The following is a 20,785-nucleotide window of genomic DNA, read 5'->3' as shown; positions in this document are numbered from 1 at the left end:
TGCCTCCCCTCCTCCCATGGCCTTGCTGCACAAGACTTTCTTCTTTCTCTCACCACTATTCTGTCCACCTCTCTAATGCAAGAGTTAATCAGTATTCTCAGTCATTCATCCCTTTCTCTGGTAAACTCTGGAACTCCCTGCCTGCTTGTGTATTTCCACCTTCCTATGACTTGAATTCCTTCAAGAGGGAGGTTTCAAGACACTTATTCATCAATTTTTGACTACTGCTTTGAGCCTTTTATGGGACTGGCATTTCAGTGGGCATTTTTTTTTTATTGGATTTTTGTTGCCCTTGGCCAGTGTCCTTCCTACATATAAAGAAAAAAAAATAAAGAAGTGACAGTGTTAATGGCTGTGGGCAAGGTAACTTCACTGTGTATTGTGTATAAACATTATGTAGAATGATGTTTAGCTTAGTGTTATATGATTGAACTGGAGCTATAGTGGTGGGAGGGACAGTTTTTAGTGGTTAGGTAAGGTTATGTGTGTGTGTGTGTGTGTGGTGCATTTTCATTATTTAGATTGATGGTCAGTGTTATAGAATAAGACAAAAGTCAAGGTTTGATTATACATGCCAGGTCTAGAGTTAATCTAATACTGTTGTGAGCCTAGAAAGATATTACCTCACCCATGTTATGATGCTTCCATTTGACACAGACAGATCAGTGGTGAGCTTAATATTATAGAATTAAACAGGAGTAAAGGTTTGATTATGTTTGTTGGGTTTTGAGTTTGGCTCCACGAGCCTGGAAAGATAATATCTTACCTTTGTTATGATGCCTTTCTTTGGCCCATATTCAGAAATGCTTTGCTCTCTCACCATGACTATTTTCAAAGGTCACAGTGATGATTAGCCTGGTTCTCAAGAATGTTTCTCATGTTAATAAGATAGAAATCTCATTAGTCTGTCACTAGAACCAGTGAAACATCCTTAAAAACCCATGTCGCTTCAACTAAAACCTCTTCCAAGTAGTGATGGTGAGGCACAGTTGCATTTTAGAATGTAGTCCTTTGACACATGCCCCATCTCCTTACAGGTCGTTCGAATCTGAAACCTTCAAATCAATAGCTGCTGCCGGCTCCTCAGTGCAAAAGGAAAGCATCACACTCCTCCAAGGTACAGTATAAATGTTATGTTATCTGTTGAATATACGTATACAATGATGCTTAAGAAAAGAAATTTGTCTATGCAAAATATCACGGTGTAGTGTGATGAACATTATTGAAATACACCTGTAGCAGATGTGGGCATCAGCTTCAATGTTGATTTATGGACATTAATAAAGCAAGAATATCAACCCTTTCAGGCTCAGGTGAGAGCTACTCCTTTGACATGGGTGGTTCTGGTGATGGCTCTGCCATGGGCTCCTTTGATGCTGGTGAGGGTCCCGTGGCCAGCCGAGCAAGACTCCTCAGTCAAGGCACCTCAGATGAGCACCCACCCTCCCTGGCTAGCTCAGGGGATCAAGAGCAGCCTGTCTCTCTTAGAAAACTGCCTACATTTGAAACTGAAGCCCATCGAAGACCTTTCCTGGAGGCTGCATCATCAGAAGAAAGAGCAAGGTCTTTTGAAACTTCCTCAGATGAGAGAGGAAGATCCTTTGATATTGAGTCTTCAGTGGAGAGAGGACAATCTTTTGATATTGAGTCCTCAGTGGAAAGAGGACAGTCTTTTGATGTTGGGTCCTCATTGGAGAGAGGACAGTCCTTCGAGATTGGCTCCTCATTCGAGAAAGGAGCAGCATATGATATACAATCCTCACTGGACCGCGGCCCGTCTTTCGACTCCGAAATTATACGAAATAAGCCGGACACCTTCCAGTGGGGCATTGCTGACGAACCTTCACAGAGTGATTCTCTGGCAAGGGAAGTATCCATTGAAATCACAGACTCAGATGGCTTGCCTGTGGAGCGAGGAAGTTCCTACGAGGATGAGCATCTCCTTAGAACAGCAGAATACTTGAGAGGACCTGCGGGAGGATCCCTTGACCTAGGTAGCTCTGCTGGGGAGTCCATGGACCTTGGAGGCTCCTTTGATAGTATGGAGCTTCCAAAGGCCCCTCCTCGCTCTCCTCGTAGGGGCTCACCTCGCTCACCTGCTGAGCAGCCCTCACCCGCTCCAGGTATGTAGCTCATTCTCCACTTTTTGTCCTAATTGTATGTATGTACTCAGATTTTACCTCAGATGTTTTGTAATCTGTTGTTGCCTGTGTTCTGTGTTTATACAATAATACCATATGGAGAGTTTACATTAACAGGTGTCTGAGTGCTATAACAGAGACTACACAACTGATGCCTCAAAGAGTACTCAGGCAGGTCCTTGTGTCCCATGCATCTCATCTGTTCAGTCAGACCTCAGGAGACAGGTTTTTGTTCCCCTCATGGAGAAGTTAGTGCCTTTCATGATTACCCTTCCCCATATCAAGCTGTCATCCACATGCATGAAGATTTCCCATCCCACACTCCTTGCATCTTCTCTCAGCTGCTCTTATTAGGGATCGCTACAGTGCATCACCCATCTTCTTTTGTTGCATAGGCCATTTATATGTTTTCCTTCAGTGTATCCATAAACTTTGTTTTTTCCTTCTCTCTTCCTCTGCCTTGTAGGTCCATCTCCAGCTTTTTTCTCATCATGTACTTCTCATCTCTCTTTTACACAAGGGCAAACCACTTCAATCTCTGTAAATTTGTCCCCTAATAAATCTGTATTGGCAAGAATGAAATGGTTTGGCAATGTCCATTCCTGATACACTATATTTCCTCTATACAAGCACATTACATATAATTGTGAACTGTGATCTCATTCCAGTGTCTTGCAAATGTGTTTGAGGATCCAACCACGGCTTCCACAGTGCTTGTTAAACATTATCATCACCTGTTAAGCTTCAACTGCTGCTATGCCTCGGTAGTTTGTGCTTAGTGTGCTGCAGAACAAAAGTGTGAAGCTGGTGTATGTAAATGCTCTAGTTGTCCTGTACTGGTTTCTCAGGCTCACATAAGGTAGTATTGTCACGCAGCTTTTGTCTTTGTCATAATGCCGTTTATGCATACGTTTGATATCAAAGTATATGTGAGAAACGCAAGCTTGCTTAACCTCATGTAAGCCTCGTCTGTAACTTTGCAATGGTGTTTATGTAATTTTAAATGTTCTTTCAGTATTTTGTACTCTGAATCTTTTGCCAAATTAATGTAATTTTTTACCACAATTACAATGTCATATGATAGTGCAGAAAACTTGAGGCAAATTAGTTATCAAAGAATAGGACGTTTTTCCAAGGTCATATGATATACGAGTAATATTTTCATTGTTATCATGAGCAATATTCGTACATATGCCCTTTTCATTACATGGATTTGACTTACATGTACACAAATTAATTTCTCTCTCTCTCTCTCTCTCTCTCTCTCTCTCTCTCTCTCTCTCTCTCTCTCTCTCTCTCTCTCTCTCTCTCTCTCTCTCTCTCTCTCTGGTATGGGGGGCAGTCAAGGGGCCTCCTCCTCTCCCACCAGCAGGAGGGGTCTTGGATCACGGCATACCCCCTGCTCCGCCCCCCAGGTCCCGTCCCCCTGAGTCGCGTCCCTCAACTGCCCCTGAGGCCCCCCTGCTGGGTATGTGACGCTGCAGGGGAGCATAGATGTAATGAACCATTTCCTTTCCTCTCCTTTCCTTTCCTCATCTTCCTCATTTTTATATTCTTTCCTCATTTTTCCCCCATTTTTGTTTCTCCTCATTTCTCCATTCCCTCTTCTACAGGTTGATTTTGTTATTTTCCCGTGTAATGGTTATATATTTTTGTTATTCGTGTGTGTGTCATCAGATATATTGAATTCCCAAATATCTCATATTGTTTCCCACTAAATGTTACCCTTTAAATCAGACCCTATCAAATATAAATTACATGAATTCAAGTAATGAGAATGAAAATGAGCAAGAAAATAACATTGTGAAGGATAACAGTACCTCAGCATGACAGGAATGGGCGTGTGTGTGTGTATGTACTATGTGCATGTGTCAGTGTGTCAGTCTCCCATTGTGACATCTGCATGAGCCCTTCCATCACCCTCTCCCTCCTACAGGTGCGGAAGGAGGTGCCCCTCCCCGCATCACACTAGGGGAGGAAGGGGAAATAGCCCCCACCCCGCCCCCAAGGAGTCACCGCTCGGGATCCAGAGCCTCCGTGGGCACTGACTCCTCCCTTCTTGGTACGCTCAGCATGCGTCTTCTTTCCTCAGTGCCTCCTTCATTACTTCCTACACTTCCTCCAGTGTCATCTTGACCGCTACTGTTTTTTTTTTTTTTTTTTTTTTTTTGTTCCCCTATATATTACTCTCTCATTATCTTAGGGCTGTACTCGAGAGTACGTTGACGTCCGGGGCGGATCTGTCTACTAGTACGTACTCTTTCCTCTCAGAAACGACGTTCACAAAATTATATATATATATATATATATATATATATATATATATATATATATATATATATATATATATATATATATATATATATATATTGTGTGTGCACAAACTTAGCCCTGGTACGCATGCGCTTGGGCAGCATATTGATTTACCACCTATAACCAGTAACAGTAAAACTATTTGCAGTTTATTCTTAGAGATTTGCTCACTCACAGAAATTTATTTTCTTGCCTAATATTAACTTTAAACTGCCAATCCTGCAGCAAATTAATGCGATAAGTGAAAATGGATGTTATTTTTCAGACATCCGACAACTCGGATTGTTGTCCATGTTGTCCACGAGTCCACGTGTTGCGTGGACTCGTGCACTTCTGCGCATGCGCAAGGTGGACCTCCCAACAGTGTTATTCTAGGACAGCACAAGAATATTAACTGATCGTTCTTACAAAATTGTTCGCTCATTCATAAGGATGCAATCCCCTGCTTCATATTAACTTAAATCCCAGACCTACAGTAAAATGATAAGTTAAGAAGCCACGCGTGGTGGAGAATTCACTGGCAATGTCTGCCAACTATGATGTAGAAAAGTTGCCATCAGCTGCATATTATAAAACCTGTTCATGGAAAATATCAGCTTCAGTCACGCACGACAAAAAAAAAAAATAAAAATAAAAAAAAATAAATAAATAAATAAAAAATAAAATAAATAAATAAATAAATAAAAAAAAACAACGTGGTCTGCCCACAATCTTTAATCTGCTACTTTCCTTCAATTTCCTTTCTTTTACTTCTGTCCAAACTCTTCAATATTCTAAATCTTTCTACAAGCAAAAAGAAAAAAAAAACTTCAGTATGAACAAAGTGTCTAAGGAAAACACACTAATTAGAAAAAAAAAAAAGTATTGGCAAGGGTAGCTGGTTTCTTTAGAGTGGTTAATAAACTGTTAATCTTTTACCACATTTCTTAGTAAACGTTATATATATTCTGAGTGACCTAGTGGTTCTTGTCTTCTCCAGGAACGACCGCCCGTCCAACATTTCTTACCAATCTTGAGGTCATTTTGTCAAGCACCATCTTTTATTTATCACTGTCACTATCTTTATCCCCGTCTTCATCTCTATTTGATCTCTATTCCACCTAAGTACATAATTTGTCAGATAAATATTATATGTAATGGTATCATAATGACTATTAATTAGAGTTTGTCCCCCACATATCGAGATTAAATCGTGTAGCTGATCATCATTAGTACTTTGAGGGCCAATAGATTTGTTGCTATCTATCCTTCATTTGCTTGCCTTTGGTTAATTTTATTTACATGTTAGTTTTATCACTAACATTTGCCCTTATAACTATTACGACCATATTTCTCAATCGCCGTTCACCGTCATTGTTTTATGTTTGATCTTGTACGTGTTTCCTCTCAGAATAATTACTTTTCTTCTCTGTTTGTGCCTCTCCCCTCCCTGTAGGTGACGCGCCGCCCTACCATGTGTTGGGGGCTGAAGGTGGCTGTGAGTTGGCACCCACACCGCCCCCACGAAGTCGCCGATCGGGGTCTAGGGCGTCTACTGTGTCAGAACTGTCTGCTCTAGGTAAGAATATGGCATCTTCTTATACACCATGCCTAGGACTATTCTAAAACACTTCTGCAACGCACCTCCATTATACTCAAAAGGCTTTAGTTGAATTTTTTAAGGGTGTTTTTTTTTATATCTTTCTAGTGACAAATTAACAAAATTTTTGTTAGTAACAGGATAAACACTCTTGAGAACCCTGCACATCATCTGTGGTCTTAAAAAATAGTCGTGGTGAGAGAGTCAAGCGTTTCAGAATATGGGCCATAGACTCCACTGCTGCCCACATGCTTGACAAACCCATCAACCTTCTCCGCTTAGGACAAACAATCCACAGGGAGTTTCCCTCCAGACTGCATTTGGCTATTCAGAGTCCCAGCTTCCTGACTCCCATTCCTCAAACTAAATATTTACCAGCTCTGGGAAGACAAGAAGGGTTGAGGTTGTCTCGTTTTCCTTGAATCAGTTTCTGCGTATGTAGCCTACTTGTCTTCTTGCTTGGCGACTGTATGAGATAATATGAACTATAGGGTCTTATCTTTACGTATGTAAATATGTATGTATACATATATGCCTTCTTTTTTTCCCTCTTTCATTTTGCAAACTAGGCTCTTTTATTCTGTTTTTTTTTTTTTGTTTTAATGTTTTCCACTTACTTCATTGTCCATCTTTCCCTCTTTTCTTTCTTCCCTTCCCTCTCTCTTTCTATCCTTTGGTACATATTTTCTTCTCTGTTATTCCTTCTCCCGTGATTATTCTTCCTGCCCTTATACAGTTCTCTTTCTCGTCCCTCAGAAGTTGAAGGTGGGTGTGAGCTGGCGCCCACCCCGCCCCCAAGGTCCCGCCGGCCAGGCTCGCGCTCCTCTATCACTTCAGAATCGTCAGCAGCCCTGGGTACGTGGTGACTTCATCCTCCCACGCCCTTCTTCCCTCATTTCTCATTACTCATCCTCCCTCCCTCATCTCCTATCCTTCAGGCTTTCCATTTCATGCTCTTTCATCTGTTATCCTGACCCTTCCCAGATGCATCCTCATCCTATTTCAGTCAGTCTTTATCGTCCTCCTTCCCTTGTGATTCATTCATCATCTTTGCCTTTTTCTTTCTCATCCTCTTGTTTTCGTTCTTCCGCACTTACGCTCATCATTTCCTTCATCCTCCCTACCAGTCAGCATGTTGCTAAACTTTATCTAACTCTTTCTCCCTCGTAACTCATTATGTCTTGCATATGTTCCTTCAGCCTCACTCTCCCTTCTCCCTTCTTTGCATCATCTTCAGCTGACTCACATCTCTCCATCCAGTATTAACATCAGAAAATAGTACTCTTATATTACTTGGGAATGTCTTTTCACTTCACTGTCATTAAAGTTATTTTTCAGATCTTAATCGATGAAAGTTTTTTTTTGTATATACACTTATGTAGTTTATGCTTGTTTGCTATTTTTCCAGTAAATTTTCCATAGATGTCTTTCCTTACTTTCATCTGATTAGTTTTTTTTTTTTTTCAAGAATAATTTGACTTATTCTTTAAACACTGTAGATCTTGGAGATGTCTTTATATCCTTTTAGAGTCCTTCATATTTTCTTTAAAAAAAAAAATCACATTCAAACTATGGACTACTTCAAAGTTATTACTGACTCATTACTGCATGAGTAGTAACAATAGCACAAGTAGTGGTGAGTGTTCTGATGTCCTGTTAGCCATTTCGCAGCAGACAACCACACGCACTATACTGACGCCTTTGGTAACGACCCGCTCACGATCAAATATGCGTATGTAGTCATGGTCAGCAGTACTCAATACCACTCTTGTTTTTATTTATTTATATATTTATTTATTTTATGTAGGAGGGACACCGGTCAGGGGTAAAAAAATTCAATAAAAAAAAAAAACCACTGAGATACCGGTCCCCGAATAAGGTCTGAAGCGGTAGTCAAAAATTGAAGGATGTGTGTCTTGAAACCTCCCTCTTGAAAGAATTCAAGTCATAGGGAGGTGAAAATACAAAAGTAGGCAGGGAGTTCCAGAGTTTACCAGAGAAAGGGATGAATGATTGAGAATACTGGTCAACTTTTGCTTTTAGAAAAGTAGACAGAATAGGGGTGAGAAGAAAAAAGAAAGTCTTGTGCAGCAAGGCCGAGGGGGGAGGGGAGGTATGCAGTTAGCAAGATCAGGAGAGCAGTTAGCATGAAAATAGCGGTCGAAGATAGCGAGAGATGCAACATTGCTGCGATGAGAAAGAGGCTGAAGACAGTCAGTTAGAGGAGAGGAGTTGATGAGACGAAAAGCTTTTGATTCCGCCCTGTCTAAAAGAGCGGTATGAGTGAAACCCCTCCAGACATGTGAAGCATACTCATACATGGACGGATAAGGGCCTTGTACAGAGTTAGCAGCTGGTGGTGGGGAGGAGAGGGAGGTCTCAGAACACCCAACTTCATAGAAGCTATTTTAGCTAAAGATGTGATGTGAAGTTTTCAGTTTAGATTATAAGAAAAGGACAGACCGAGGATGTTCAGTGTAGGACAGGGGAAAAGTTGACTGTCATTGAAGAAGACGGGATAGTTGTCTGGAAGGTTGTGTCGAGTTGATAGATGGAGGAATTGAGTTTTGAGGCATTGAACAATTCTTAGTTTGTTCTGTCCCAATCAGAAATTTTAGAGAGATCAGAAATCAGGCGTTCTGTGGCTTCTCTGGGTGAATTGTTTACTTCCTGAAGGGTTGGACTTATGCGAAAAGACGTAGAAAAGTGCAGGGTGGTATCATCAGCGTAGGAGTGGATAGGACAAAAAGTTTGGTTTAGAAGATCATTGATGAATAATAAGAAGAGAACAGGTGACAGGACAGAACCCTGAGGAACACCACTGTTAATAGATTTAGGAGAAAAACATTGACGGTCTACCACAGCACCAATAGAACGGTCAGAAAGGAAACTTGAGATGAAGTTACTGAGAGAAGGATAGAAGCCGTAGAAGGTAGTTTTGGAAATCAAAGCTTTGTGCCAGACTATCAAAAGCTTTTGACATGTCTAAGGCAACAACAAAAGTTCCATGAAAATCTCTAAAAGAGGATGACCAAGACTCATTAAGAAAAGCCAGATCACCAGTAGAGCGGCCTGGACAGAACCCATACTGGCGATCAGATAGAAGGTCGTGAACTGATATATGTTTAAGAATCTTTCTGTTGAAGATAGATTCAAAAACTTTAGATAGGCAGGAAATTAAAGTAAAAGGAGGGTAGTTTGAGGGATTAGAACGGTCACCCTTTTTAAGAACAGGATGAATGTAGGCAAACTTCCAGCAAGAAGGAAAGGTAGATGCCTAGTTTGGCTAGGCAAGGTGCAAGCACGGAGGCACAGTTTCGGAGAACAATATTAGGATCCCCATCATGTCCATAAGCCTTCCGTGGGTTTAGCCCAGCGAGGCTATGGAAAATATCATTGCGAAGAATTTTAATAGGTAGCATGAAGTAGTCAGAGTGTGAAGGAGAGGGAGGAACAAGCCCTGAATCGTCCAAGGTAGAGTTTCTAGCAAAGGTTTGAGCGAAGACTTTAGCTTTAGAGATAGATGTGATAGCAGTGGTGCCATCTGGTTGAAATAAAGGAGGGGAAAAAGAAGAAGCAACAGAGTTATTGGAGATGTTTTTGGCTAGGTGCCAGAAGTCACAAGGGGAGTTAGATCTTGAAAGATTTTGACACTATGTATTTTTGGCTAGGTGCCGGAAGTCACGAGTTGAGTTAGTTCTTGAAAGATTTTGACACTTTCTGTATTTAGCATTTTCTCGGAACTTAGACCCCTGATCTGCTGAGAATCTTAAATATCTGGTTTTATTCGATTGTTAGTACATCAGAGGACTTCAGTTTGAGGGAAACACTAAACACGCTGGAAGTAAGTGTAGATTACTCGTCTTATTACGGTTGTGCTTCAAGTATAGGAAATCCTATAGGCAGCTCAGGGCAAAGGTTCGAGGGTGACATTCCTGCTTTGTCTTTAGGCTGGAGCCCGACGCCCGCCCGAAGGAAGAAGAGACGCAAGACTGAAGGTAACAGCTGTGTGTCCCTTCCTTCTCCTCATGTTTCTCCTCCTCCATGTTTCTTTGTACTTTTCTTTGCTCCATGTCCCTTCTTCCTTCTCCAATTTTTCCTGTTCCATGTTTCCTTATTTTTTTTGTTCCCTGTCCCTTCCTTCTGCTGCTGCTCCTCCTCCATGTCTCCTTGTATTCTCTTTGCTCCCTACTTCCCATTCTGTTCCTCTTGTTTCACATCTCTCCTTTCTTTTCTTTTCTTCCTAACTTCTCATCTTCGTCTAGTTTCTCACCAGTCTGCCCTTCTCGAGCTGTCCCTCTCCCACATGTTCCTTCTGCAAATGGTTAGGTAATGTTTAATTTACCAGTTTCATTCCCCTAGAGTTTTTATACCTTTTTCCTGTGTCCCTCCCCATCCCTCATGTTTTGATATGAGTGGTTAGCTAATGTTATTTCTGCCCTTCAACCCTCATCCCCTACCCTCCCTCAGTATTTTTTTCTTGACGCTTTATGCATCCTGCTTTCCTGCCTTTACCGAGTTTTTCGCTAAAGGCTTGACATGCACTACTCTCTCTCTCTCTCTCTCTCTCTCTCCTCTCTCTCTCTCTCTCTCTCTCTCTCTCCTCTCTCTCTCTCTCTCTCTCTCTCTCTCTCTCTCTCTCTCTCTCTCTCTCTCTCTCTCTCTCTCTCTCTCTCTCTCTCTCTCTCTCTCTCTCTCCAAGAACACACCAGCAGGACACACCACGTCGCTCCCAGCAAGATGACCACATGTTACAGAAAATTGCTGTTTCGCGCAAAAGAATTTTCTGCGTTAAGGCACTCTGGTCACTAATGGTTTTGTTGTTTACTACTAAGCTTTTTCACTACTACCTTTTTTTTTTGGCGTTAATTATGAGTTCCATTTGATGTTTTGTTTCCTCCGTCTCCCAAACCAGAGTAACACTTCGAAGTCTAATTGTGTTTTGAAGTGCGCTGTGCTAAGGGTACCGTGGAATACTTTTAATTAACTCTTTGACTGCTGTAGCCTCTCATTAGCATGTTGAAATAGTCTAGTGCAGGTTATTGGTATAGTTTCGAAATACAATTAGTTATCCGGCACTTAAAATCTTTTAGCGTCTGTACTTTTAATTCCACTCTGTTAAATTTTCGAAGTGACAATGGACATACTCCCGTTAACTAGCAGTCAGGGAATTAATACAACTGGTCATCAGCTCGCTTGGATAACAACTCGGGCTCTCAGGAAACACTCTCTGTGTTAAGGGCAACCCGGAATATCTTTTAATGCTCTGACTGCTACAGCTTCTGTTAACATCATTATATGGTCTACGTGGTGCAAGTTTTGGATATTGTCTCGAAACACACACAGTAATCTAATATTTCAAACCTGTTTGTGCCTTTACCTTTTTGACCTCGCGCTGTATAATCTAGAGTTACACAAAAAGTAGCAATTGTCACCCTGTCTGTAGCAGTCAGAGTTAATACATGAACAACTCGTCACCTTGCTTGAGTACTACCTCAGGCATTCAAGAAACACCACACTGGGACACCACCTAAGAATCACACCGAACGCCACGACTAAACCTAATTCCTGTTTTTTTTTTTTTTTTTTTCCCCATCACCCAGCTGACGCAGAGATGGCAGAGGGCGCCGAGTCCCCGGTAGTGCCTCCACGCAGCCACCGCCGAGGGTCACGTGCCTCCCAGATCTCCCAGGCGTCCACGGTGACCTCCGAGACCCAATTTGAGCCGGAGTCCTTCGCCCGAGACACCCCACCGCCTTCAGACGTTGCCGACATCGCGAAAGCCCAGGCAGCCCCAGTTAGCACACCCTCGTCTGAAATGTTGGATGGTGAGTACTCGGAAGTATGATTTATGTAAAGTTTCTCTTCCTCCTCTTCCTGACCTTGTTCTTGTTCTTCTTGTTCTTGTTTTTTTCTTTTGTTATTTTTCCTCGCTTTGTGCGATAGTTTATGATACTTTGTTGAAATGCGACCTCCGCTTTCTCTTCTTCCTTTATTTCTTCTTCTTCTTCTTCTTCTTCTTCTTCTTCTTCTTCTTCTTCTTCTTCTTCTTCTTCTTCTTCTTCTTCTTCTTCTTCTTCTTCTTCTTCTTCTTCTTCTTCTTCTTCTTCTTCTTCTTCTTCTTCTTCTTCTTCTTCTTCTTCTTCTTCTTCTTCTTCTTCTTCTTCTTCTTCTTCTTCTTCTTCTTCTTCTTCTCCTCCTCCTCCTCCTCCTCCTCCTCCTCCTCCTCCTCCTCCTCCTCCTCCTCCTCCTCCTCCTCCTCCTCCTCCTCCTCCTCCTCCTCCTCCTCCTCCTCCTCCTCCTCCTCCTCCTCCTCCTCCTGTGTGTGTGTGTGTGTGTGTGTGTGTGTGTGTGTGTGTGTGATAGTTTGCGACAGTTTGTAGACGATTGTTTTGAATAATATGAGAAAGTGACACCACATCTGTCAAGTCTGAAGCTATTTGTGTGTGTGTGTGTGTGTGTGTGTGTGTTCCTGCCTGACACACACACACACACACACACACACACACACACACACACACACACACACACACACAAAACACACCTGGGCCGTCAGAGCCACACAGGAGGGCGGGTTGCCAACTCACTCGTGTTAATACCAATAAAGACAGGAGGCTAGAATGCGACTCCCGGTGGACAGGTGTAACGCGGGTGACGTCACACACACACACACACACACACACACACACACACACACACACACACACACACACACACACACACACACACACACACACACACACACACACACACACACACACACACACACACACACACACACACACACACAAGCTGCTATATGTATGTGCTGGTGTCTAATACGTCTAATGTGAGTGAAAATTAGGGGCTAAACACCGCCAGTATTACTGCTCACGAAAAGAACTGATGTTTAGGGGGAAATGGAATGAAAGAAAAAAATAAGAAGTTAAGAGATAAAAAGCAAGACTCAAGTAGCGTGGATTATGGGATTTGTGAGAATTGGCTGGCTGGCTCGCTCTCGCTCTCTCTCTCTCTCTCTCTCTCTCTCTCTCTCTCTCTCTCTCTCTCTCTCTCTCTCTCTCTCTCTCTCTCTCTCTCTCTCTCTCTCTCTCTCTCTCTCTCTCTCTCTCTCTCTCTCTCTCTATATATATATTTATTTATTTTTTTTTTTGAGAGATTTTAGGTTAGGATTTTTTTTTTTTTATTATCATGGATATGTTCATCTGAAGGATGAAACACTTTAAAACTATTACAGATATGAAATGTCGCGTTGTCGCAGTTTTCCTTTCTTAAACATACAAGAAGATAAACTAAAAAAATAAAAAATAAATAAATAGAAAATAAACAAGAAGAAAAAAAAGAAGGGCACTACAGTATGCCTCATTGCCACTCCCTCATCTATGCCTCACCTGCCTGCACTAACGAGTCACGAGCCTCCTGCATCACCTGGCTCACGTCTACACACTCCTTATCTCACATTTCCGCCTTTTAACACAGCCTCCTTTATATTACTTTATTTTATTTATTTATTTTTTTGACATGACTATAGAAAATTAATCTACTGAAGTTGTCAAAAACACCAGCTTGTGGAAATAAAGTGAAGTGAAAAGTGAAGAAGTAATTAAATCTTGATCTCAACTGATTCACGTCTACCCTCTTCTCATCTCGTCTGTCTCACGTCTACCCATTCCTCCTCCTCCTCCTCCTCCTCCTCCTCTCACACTCCCGCCTTATAACCCAACTCCCCAAGTCTAGATCTCCCCTGATTCACTTGCGAGCTTTTTATGAACACTGCTATACTTCACGTGGTTCTTATTAGCAGTATTCTCCACCTGACGGGTTCGTTGCCTCACCGCCTCACCTCATTAACACGTAACACGGAAGCGGGATTTTAAACCTTATCACCTGTAGCTTCGGGTGTCATCTTCAAATCTGTTGTATTCTGAGCGTATATTGTGTGTGCATTCTGGATGTATATTTTGAAACGCCAATGGTCTGTTTCCTCATGACTGGTTTTTCAAGGGCCACATAGATGATTAATCAGGTTCTCGTGAGTGTTTTTTTTTTTTTATTGATGTAAAATCCTGGCCAGACTGTCATTATAATATTGAAAACGTTCATTAACTCCCATCAGAGATTGTTAGTGGCAGAATCCTTGTTAAACTCTCACTACGTAGAATCATGAAAACCTTTAAAACGCTCAGTAATTTCCAATACAGTCTGTTATTCGTTTAGAGTCGTTGCTTTAGAGTCGTTCATGATCCCTGTAATCATGAAAACACATTGAAAACTCCCAACAACTTCCACTAGAGCCTATTAAGGATGTAAAAGCCTCAAACTATCACTAGAATTATGAAAACATCCTTTAAAATCCCGCAATAACATTCAGTCATGACAAAACGCTAAAATATTTGAGAACACGCCTCTTGTTTTAATACTGGGAAGAAGAACCAGTACTGAGTCTTGTGTGTGGGGTGACCTTGAGCGAGGGAGGAGCTACCTGAAGGAGGCGTGGACGGAAGACTTCCACCAGGTGTCTCTGGGCCTCGTTGGTTCAAATATATCGCCTTCGCCTCCTTAGAAAACCAGTATAAGGGACGTGCCTTGGCAGCTAATACTGAGTCAGGTCCTTGGATGCCTTACAGAGTCCCATTGCTTTAGTTGTGTTATGCGGGGAGAGGAAAGAGAGATAGAGGAAGGAGAGAGAGAGGTGGACAGAAGGAAGGAAAGATGTTGTGGTGGCTCAGTAGGAATAATCGAAGGAAAGATGGGTAGGGTACAGATATGCGTGGAGGTAGGAAAAAAAAAATCCAGGAATTGGATAAAAGTAGAGAAGGAAGGAGCGAGAGGTGGATATAAGGAAGGAGAGATACTGTTGTTAGGTAGGAATAGTGGAAGGAAAGATGAGTAGGGTGGAGGATGTATGTGTGGAGATAAAGAAAGGGGCAAAAGGAGTTTAAAAAAAAAGAGTAGAAGTAAAATAAGAAGGAATAGAAAAGGTGAGGAAAGTACATATAAGAAGGAGGTGAAGAAAGAGAAGACGGAAGGGAAAGGTTAGGTAGATGAACGTACTTAAAAAAAAGTAAAAACATTAAAGGTACTTGAGAGAGAGAGAGAGAGAGAGAGAGAGAGAGAGAGAGAGAGAGAGAGAGAGAGAGAGAGAGAGAGAGAGAGAGAGAGAGAGAGAGAGAGAGTAAAAGATGAAAAAAAGTAGGGTAAGAGTAAAAAAAGTTGCCTAAGTATACATAGAAGAAAGGTAAGAACAGCATTAGCATTTATGAGGGGAAAGGAAGAGGATAAAAGCAAATGGTGAAGAAAAGAAGGTAGGAGGGAAAGCTTGTGTACGTAGGTAAGAAAAGATGAGAACAGCACAAGTATTCGTTAGATGAAGGAGAACAGCACAGGTATCAGTGAGAGTAAGGAAAGGGAATAAAAAACAAGAGGTGAAGAAAACGAAAGTATAAATGGGAGGAAGGATAAGTAAGTGTACTCCAAGGGAAGGTGGGTACATTTAGAGGACCATGACGTGAGGACATGGCCTTTACGTGCAGGAGCGAAGGGAAAAAGGGAAGTTAAATGGGAGAAGGCCGAGGAGGGTACTGACGGAGACACGAGGGGTTAGTGGGGGGGTGTTGGGTCGTCAGGGATGCCAGCTGTTAAACATGACGGAGGGGGGAAAAAAAAGGGAAGAAAAGAAATGTGAAAAAAGACTTGTCAGGCTAAATTTAAGACGGCGAAAAGAATAGGAAAAGAAACACGATTCTATTAATGTCGAGAGAGAGAGAGAGAGAGAGAGAGAGAGAGAGAGAGAGAGAGAGAGAGAGAGAGAGAGAGAGAGAGAGAGAGAGAGAGAGAGATTTGAGTTTTAAGTGAAAGGGAGAGAGTAAAGAAAGGGAAATGGAGGTCAAAATCTGCATAAGTTATGATAGATGAGGGAAGGAGAGAGGGGAGTGACAAAGGGAGAGAGAAAGAAAGAAAGAGAGAGAGGGAGAGGCGGGTAACATGATGGGTGGTGGAATATATTTAGTTCAGACTACAAACTAATCCACTTCACTCCAGATCTGGTTGCTGGAGTGTGTGGAGTGAAAAGTAGAGCGAGGGAGTTGAAAGAACGAAAGAAGATAAAAATGAATTCAAACTAAGCTAAAAAGTAAAAAAAAAAAAAAAATGAAATAAAGGTACATTTAGAGAAGATTAGGGGAGGCAAAAAGAGGAGTAAATGAAGAAGGGAAGAGGATTAAGAGATGGAGAAGGTATGGAGTGGGGTGATATTTGAGGAGGGAGAAGGAAGGGGAAGTGAAGGTGAGGGGAAGGTGAGGAAGGGCGTGGGAAGGGGAGTGAGAAGGCGGGGCTGTGGGGAAACGAGAGGAAGACGGGGAGATGAGAGTAGAGAGAGGAGGGAGAAGGGGGATGATAGGGTTTAGGTGAGGAGAGAGAGAGAGAGAGAGAGAGAGAGAGAGAGAGAGAGAGAGAGAGAGAGAGAGAGAGAGAGAGAGAGAGAGAGAAAGGGAAGGGAAGGGAGGGATGGGAGGAAATATAAAGTGGTGATCTTGTGTTAAGTTGTAATTCTACTGCTACTACTACTACTACTACAACTACTACTACTACTACTACTACTACTACCACTACTACTACTACTACTACTACTACTACTACTACTACTACTACTACTACTACTACTACTACTACTACTACTACTGCTGCTGCTGCTGCTACAAAATTACAATTACTACTACTATTATAATTTCACGAAACTGCCTCTTCACTAGTCTTTCCTCCTCCTCATCCTCCTCCTCCTCCTCCTCCTCCTCCTCCTCCTCCTGCTACCGCTGCTCAATCTCTCATTTAATCTCCATTCATACAATCACTCACGGGCGGGCTGGGTTCTGGGGAAGAGAGAGGGAGTTAGGGAGCTACTCGGCCAGGTAGAGACTCATTAGCGTGGCCAGGTAAGGTACAGGTAGGCGGTGAGTCACGCCAGAGCGAGGGCAGGGGGGAGGGATTGACAAGGGCGTGACGTTGAGGGAGTGGTGGCAGGAGGAGGAGGAGGAGGAGGAGGAGGAGGAGGAGGAGGAGGAGGAGGAGGAGGAGGAGGAGGAGGAGGAGGAGGAGGATTGTAAAGAAGAGGTGACTTGTTCATTAAGATTTTTCCTCCTTGTCTGTCTGTTAGTAATCTGTCTTTCTTCCCACCACACCCGACCCCTTCTTGTTCTTGTTCTTCCTCTTGATGTGGTATTATTAGACGCTGAAGGATGTTGAGAGTGTGTAGAGTGCGTTAATATGTCTCTCATCGCAGCACACCACACTGTTCTTGCTCTTGTTCCTCCTCCTGGTGGTATTATTAGCCATGGAGGGATGTCAGAGTGTGTGGAGTCTGTTCTGTGAGAGGTGTGGTGTTCTGTGTGCATGAGTTGAACAAGGAAGTGAAATGTGAGAAGCAACATAACCAAACTTAGGGATAATAACTGAGGAAACATAATGAAACTTTAGAAAGAAATAGATTGGTAAGTAGATGATACGAAGAATGGATTTTTTTTTCTGATTAATTCTCCCCTGATGTTAATAAAGCAATGTTTCTAAAGGCGTGGAAGAGAAAGACAGTACCTTCTTTTAACGGCACGTAATTTTGAAAGGGAAAGGGGCCTCCGCCCTTCTTGATCCACATTTGATTTTGCTCACTAGTCTCCACTTCATCTTCCACTTGTTCGTCCTTAGTCCACAGTCTTGTCTTTCACTTGCTGGTTCTTTCCCCCAAAAATTCCTCTTGGAGTCTTATTCTGTCTTATCTTACCTACACTTGTCTCCTCTTGCAGTAGGCGATGCAAAAAGAGGAGGAGGATAGAGGAAGGTGAACATCCATCCTCTTCCTCTTCCTCTGGCTGTCTGTTTCCACATTTTGTCGCTCTTCACTTAACTTAGGAGGGTGTGACCCGTTGGCTGGCGGCAGGGTTGCGCTGCTCCCCCTCCCTTCGTCCCTCCCCTTCCTCCCTGTCCCCACATCACCCCTCCACACCACCTCCGCCCTCCGCCTCCCCGCCTCCCCCTCCTGGTGAAACCCTCCCTTTGGCCCCTCCTCCCGGTGCCATCCCTGCCAGTGCCCCACAATGTTTGCTGCGGGGACCAGTGCGCGCGGCCCCTGAGTGCCACCCCGGCGCCCCACGTGTGCCTCTGCGGGGCTGTAGTGGCGAAGCGTCGCGGCGGCGGTGGCGGTGTCTCGTGGCGCTGTGGTGTGCTGTGGTGTGCGTGCCTGTGCAGGTTAATGGAGGCGCGCCTGCTTGTGTAGTGCCCGCACCTGAAGGGAAAGGTTGCGTTGAATTAGCGTGTGTGCAGCGGGGCGTGCGTGGCGAGGTGTGGTGTGCGAACGGGAAAGTAGCGAGTGCCCGGCCTGGTTGTGTGCGGAGTGGCGGAAAAGTGGAGTGTTGTGTCTAAGTGTGCAAGGAATTAACGAGCACACGAGGCAGTGCTGTGTGCACAGCGGCTAGTGGCAGTGGCCGCAGCCTCGCCACGCCTCGCCCTGCAGTACTCGTGGACTGACAGGAGCCACAGACGCCGCTGGCCGCTGAGGTAGGTGTTGACCGCTACGTCACCTGTCATGTAGCACGTCTGCATCAGCAACTCGCGTCTTTATCAGCCCCTCGTTGAGGCTGCACGTGCCTGTCTTGCGGGGCACTGAGGTGCCTTAATGCCTGGGAAGAGGGAGCACTCTGAGGGGGGCAGGGGAAAAAATGGTCTGTTGTCACCTGCAACATGAGGTCTTGCGTCTGCGAGCTCATAGTGTTTCGGGGAAAAGGCAAGAGGTTTACGTCACAGTTTATGACGTCAGGTGGTGGCGGTGGCGGCGGCGGCGGCTTCGACACCTCACCACACCTGTGGCGGCAGCGACCAGCCTTGGTGAATCACCCACAAGGGAGTGGCGGGTGGCCCTCCTCACCTGTCTGACCTGGCTGCCTCTTACCCTTCACACACACACACACACACACACACACACACACACACACACCTACTACAGCTGGTGGGCATGACATTAGGAACCTGCTGGTTGGCGCGAGGAGTGCAGCTCCTATATATAGCGGAGGTCTTGACGGCGCGGCCAACACTGCCATGGCGAACCGCCCCCGACCCTGCCGCGGCCTGTGGGTGACGGCGGGCTGTGGGTGAAGACGCGGGCTACGGGCGAAGGTGTGGGCTGCGGGTGGTGACGTGGGGTGTGGGCGACGATGTGGTCTGTTGATGACGTGGGACGGTGTGGGTGACGGTGACTTCGAAACTTCTGTTCTATAAACATCTTATTTCGAGTGTCAGTGTTATCGTGGCAGTAATTTTCGTTACCATTACATTATACTAATTTTAATGAAATATGTAGCACCTGTTATCATAAAGTTATAAAAGTCATGCTAACATTAGTAATTGCTAATAGACCGTAAGCGTATTAGTAGCAAGAAGTAATATTTTGTTGGTTATTGCTGTTTCGCTGTAATAAAGTTCTTAAATAATAATTTCGTCCTCTCTGCATCATTAAGATTCCTCCTCCTTCACAAGTGACGTGCAGGGGTCGTGCCTTCCGTGTCGAAACCCGGAAGGTTCAGTTTCGTTGAGATTCGCGCGTGAGGAATGCAAGAGAGAGAGAGAGAGAGAGAGAGAGAGAGAGAGAGAGAGAGAGAGAGAGAGAGAGAGAGAGAGAGAGATTATCTATTCGTTCGGTCCACAAATAAAGTTTCTTGTTTTTATTCAGATTCCAAGTGAGCAGTAAACAAGACAAAAGAGGGACTTATTGACTTCACCAACAACAAATGGAAAGGAAACGAAACTAAAATTTTAGAGATTATTGAAGCGTTTCCTGTGTGAATGTTTGGTGTATTTTCATGTATGGTGTAAGTGTGTGTGTGTGTGTGTGTGTGTGTGTGTGTGTGTGTGTGTGTGTGTGTGTGTGTGTGTGTGTGTGTGTGTGAGTGTGTGTAGAAATGTTTTGCCATGGCCACGTAAGAATTAGTGAATGCACTCGATCATTCAGTGTGACGTAAGGGGAAAAACACTTCAGCAGAGAGAGAGAGAGAGAGAGAGAGAGAGAGAGAGAGAGAGAGAGAGAGAGAGAGAGAGAGAGAGAGAGAGAGAATTTTACACTGGAAAATCAGTTTGTATTTTATTTACTATTTTAAATACTACTACTATTATTATTATTATTATTATTATTATTATTATTATTATTATTATTATTATTATTAGTGTCATCATCATATACGAGTGTGGGAGTCTCGAATCTTGGACAGGCTATGAGTGAAGAGAAAATCAGCTATCTAAATTTAGGTGGGACCCGAGCGCGGGATCACAAGTTCATTGCTGGCCAGTTTAAGATTATTAACTTCTAGCCGATCATTCACTCCACCACACATGCAATCAAAGCGAGGGAGGTATGAATCTTAGGCAGCTCACAAGGGGACAAAAGAAAATCAACCATCTTTCAGCGGTGCTCGAACATGGTAGACATCCACTGCTGGACACTCTTGCATCTCTCCATTGCAACTGAAAGAAAAAAAAAAAAGTAATAATAATTCTAACATTTTATACGTGACTAAAATAATAAGTTGATGAATTTTGGGCACTGAGGGAGTAGGAGGATAAATGTCGGGTGCTGCAGGAAATGGATGAATGGATGCGTTAGAACAGTGGGTGAGTCAACCCTCAGCCGCCCCCTGCCGCTCCGCCTCGCTCTGTGGCTGGTCATGTGGGCAAGGTGTGGGCGGGAGGGCGTGATACTCGTCCGTGGGCGTGGGTG

The 20,785-nt window shown here is 43.6% G+C and overlaps 1 protein-coding gene across 1 annotated transcript in view; it reads left to right on the top strand.

The window, feature by feature from the left end:
- LOC135112521 (titin homolog) overlaps window positions 1–20,785 on the top strand; it is a 111,425-nt gene that overhangs the window by 32,329 nt on the left and 58,311 nt on the right. The window contains exons 10-16 of the mRNA XM_064026936.1: window positions 1,038–1,117; window positions 1,308–2,123; window positions 4,078–4,203; window positions 5,890–6,012; window positions 6,790–6,888; window positions 9,984–10,031; window positions 11,637–11,861. Of these exons, the coding sequence (XP_063883006.1) occupies window positions 1,038–1,117; window positions 1,308–2,123; window positions 4,078–4,203; window positions 5,890–6,012; window positions 6,790–6,888; window positions 9,984–10,031; window positions 11,637–11,861 (1,517 nt within the window). The remainder of the gene's footprint in view (window positions 1–1,037; window positions 1,118–1,307; window positions 2,124–4,077; window positions 4,204–5,889; window positions 6,013–6,789; window positions 6,889–9,983; window positions 10,032–11,636; window positions 11,862–20,785) is intronic.

The sequence above is a fragment of the Scylla paramamosain genome, chromosome 24 (assembly GCF_035594125.1).
Source record: "Scylla paramamosain isolate STU-SP2022 chromosome 24, ASM3559412v1, whole genome shotgun sequence".
Lineage (NCBI taxonomy): Eukaryota > Metazoa > Arthropoda > Malacostraca > Decapoda > Portunidae > Scylla > Scylla paramamosain.
Note: the sequence above shows the minus strand (reverse complement) of the source record. Positions and strands in the feature narration are given on the sequence as shown.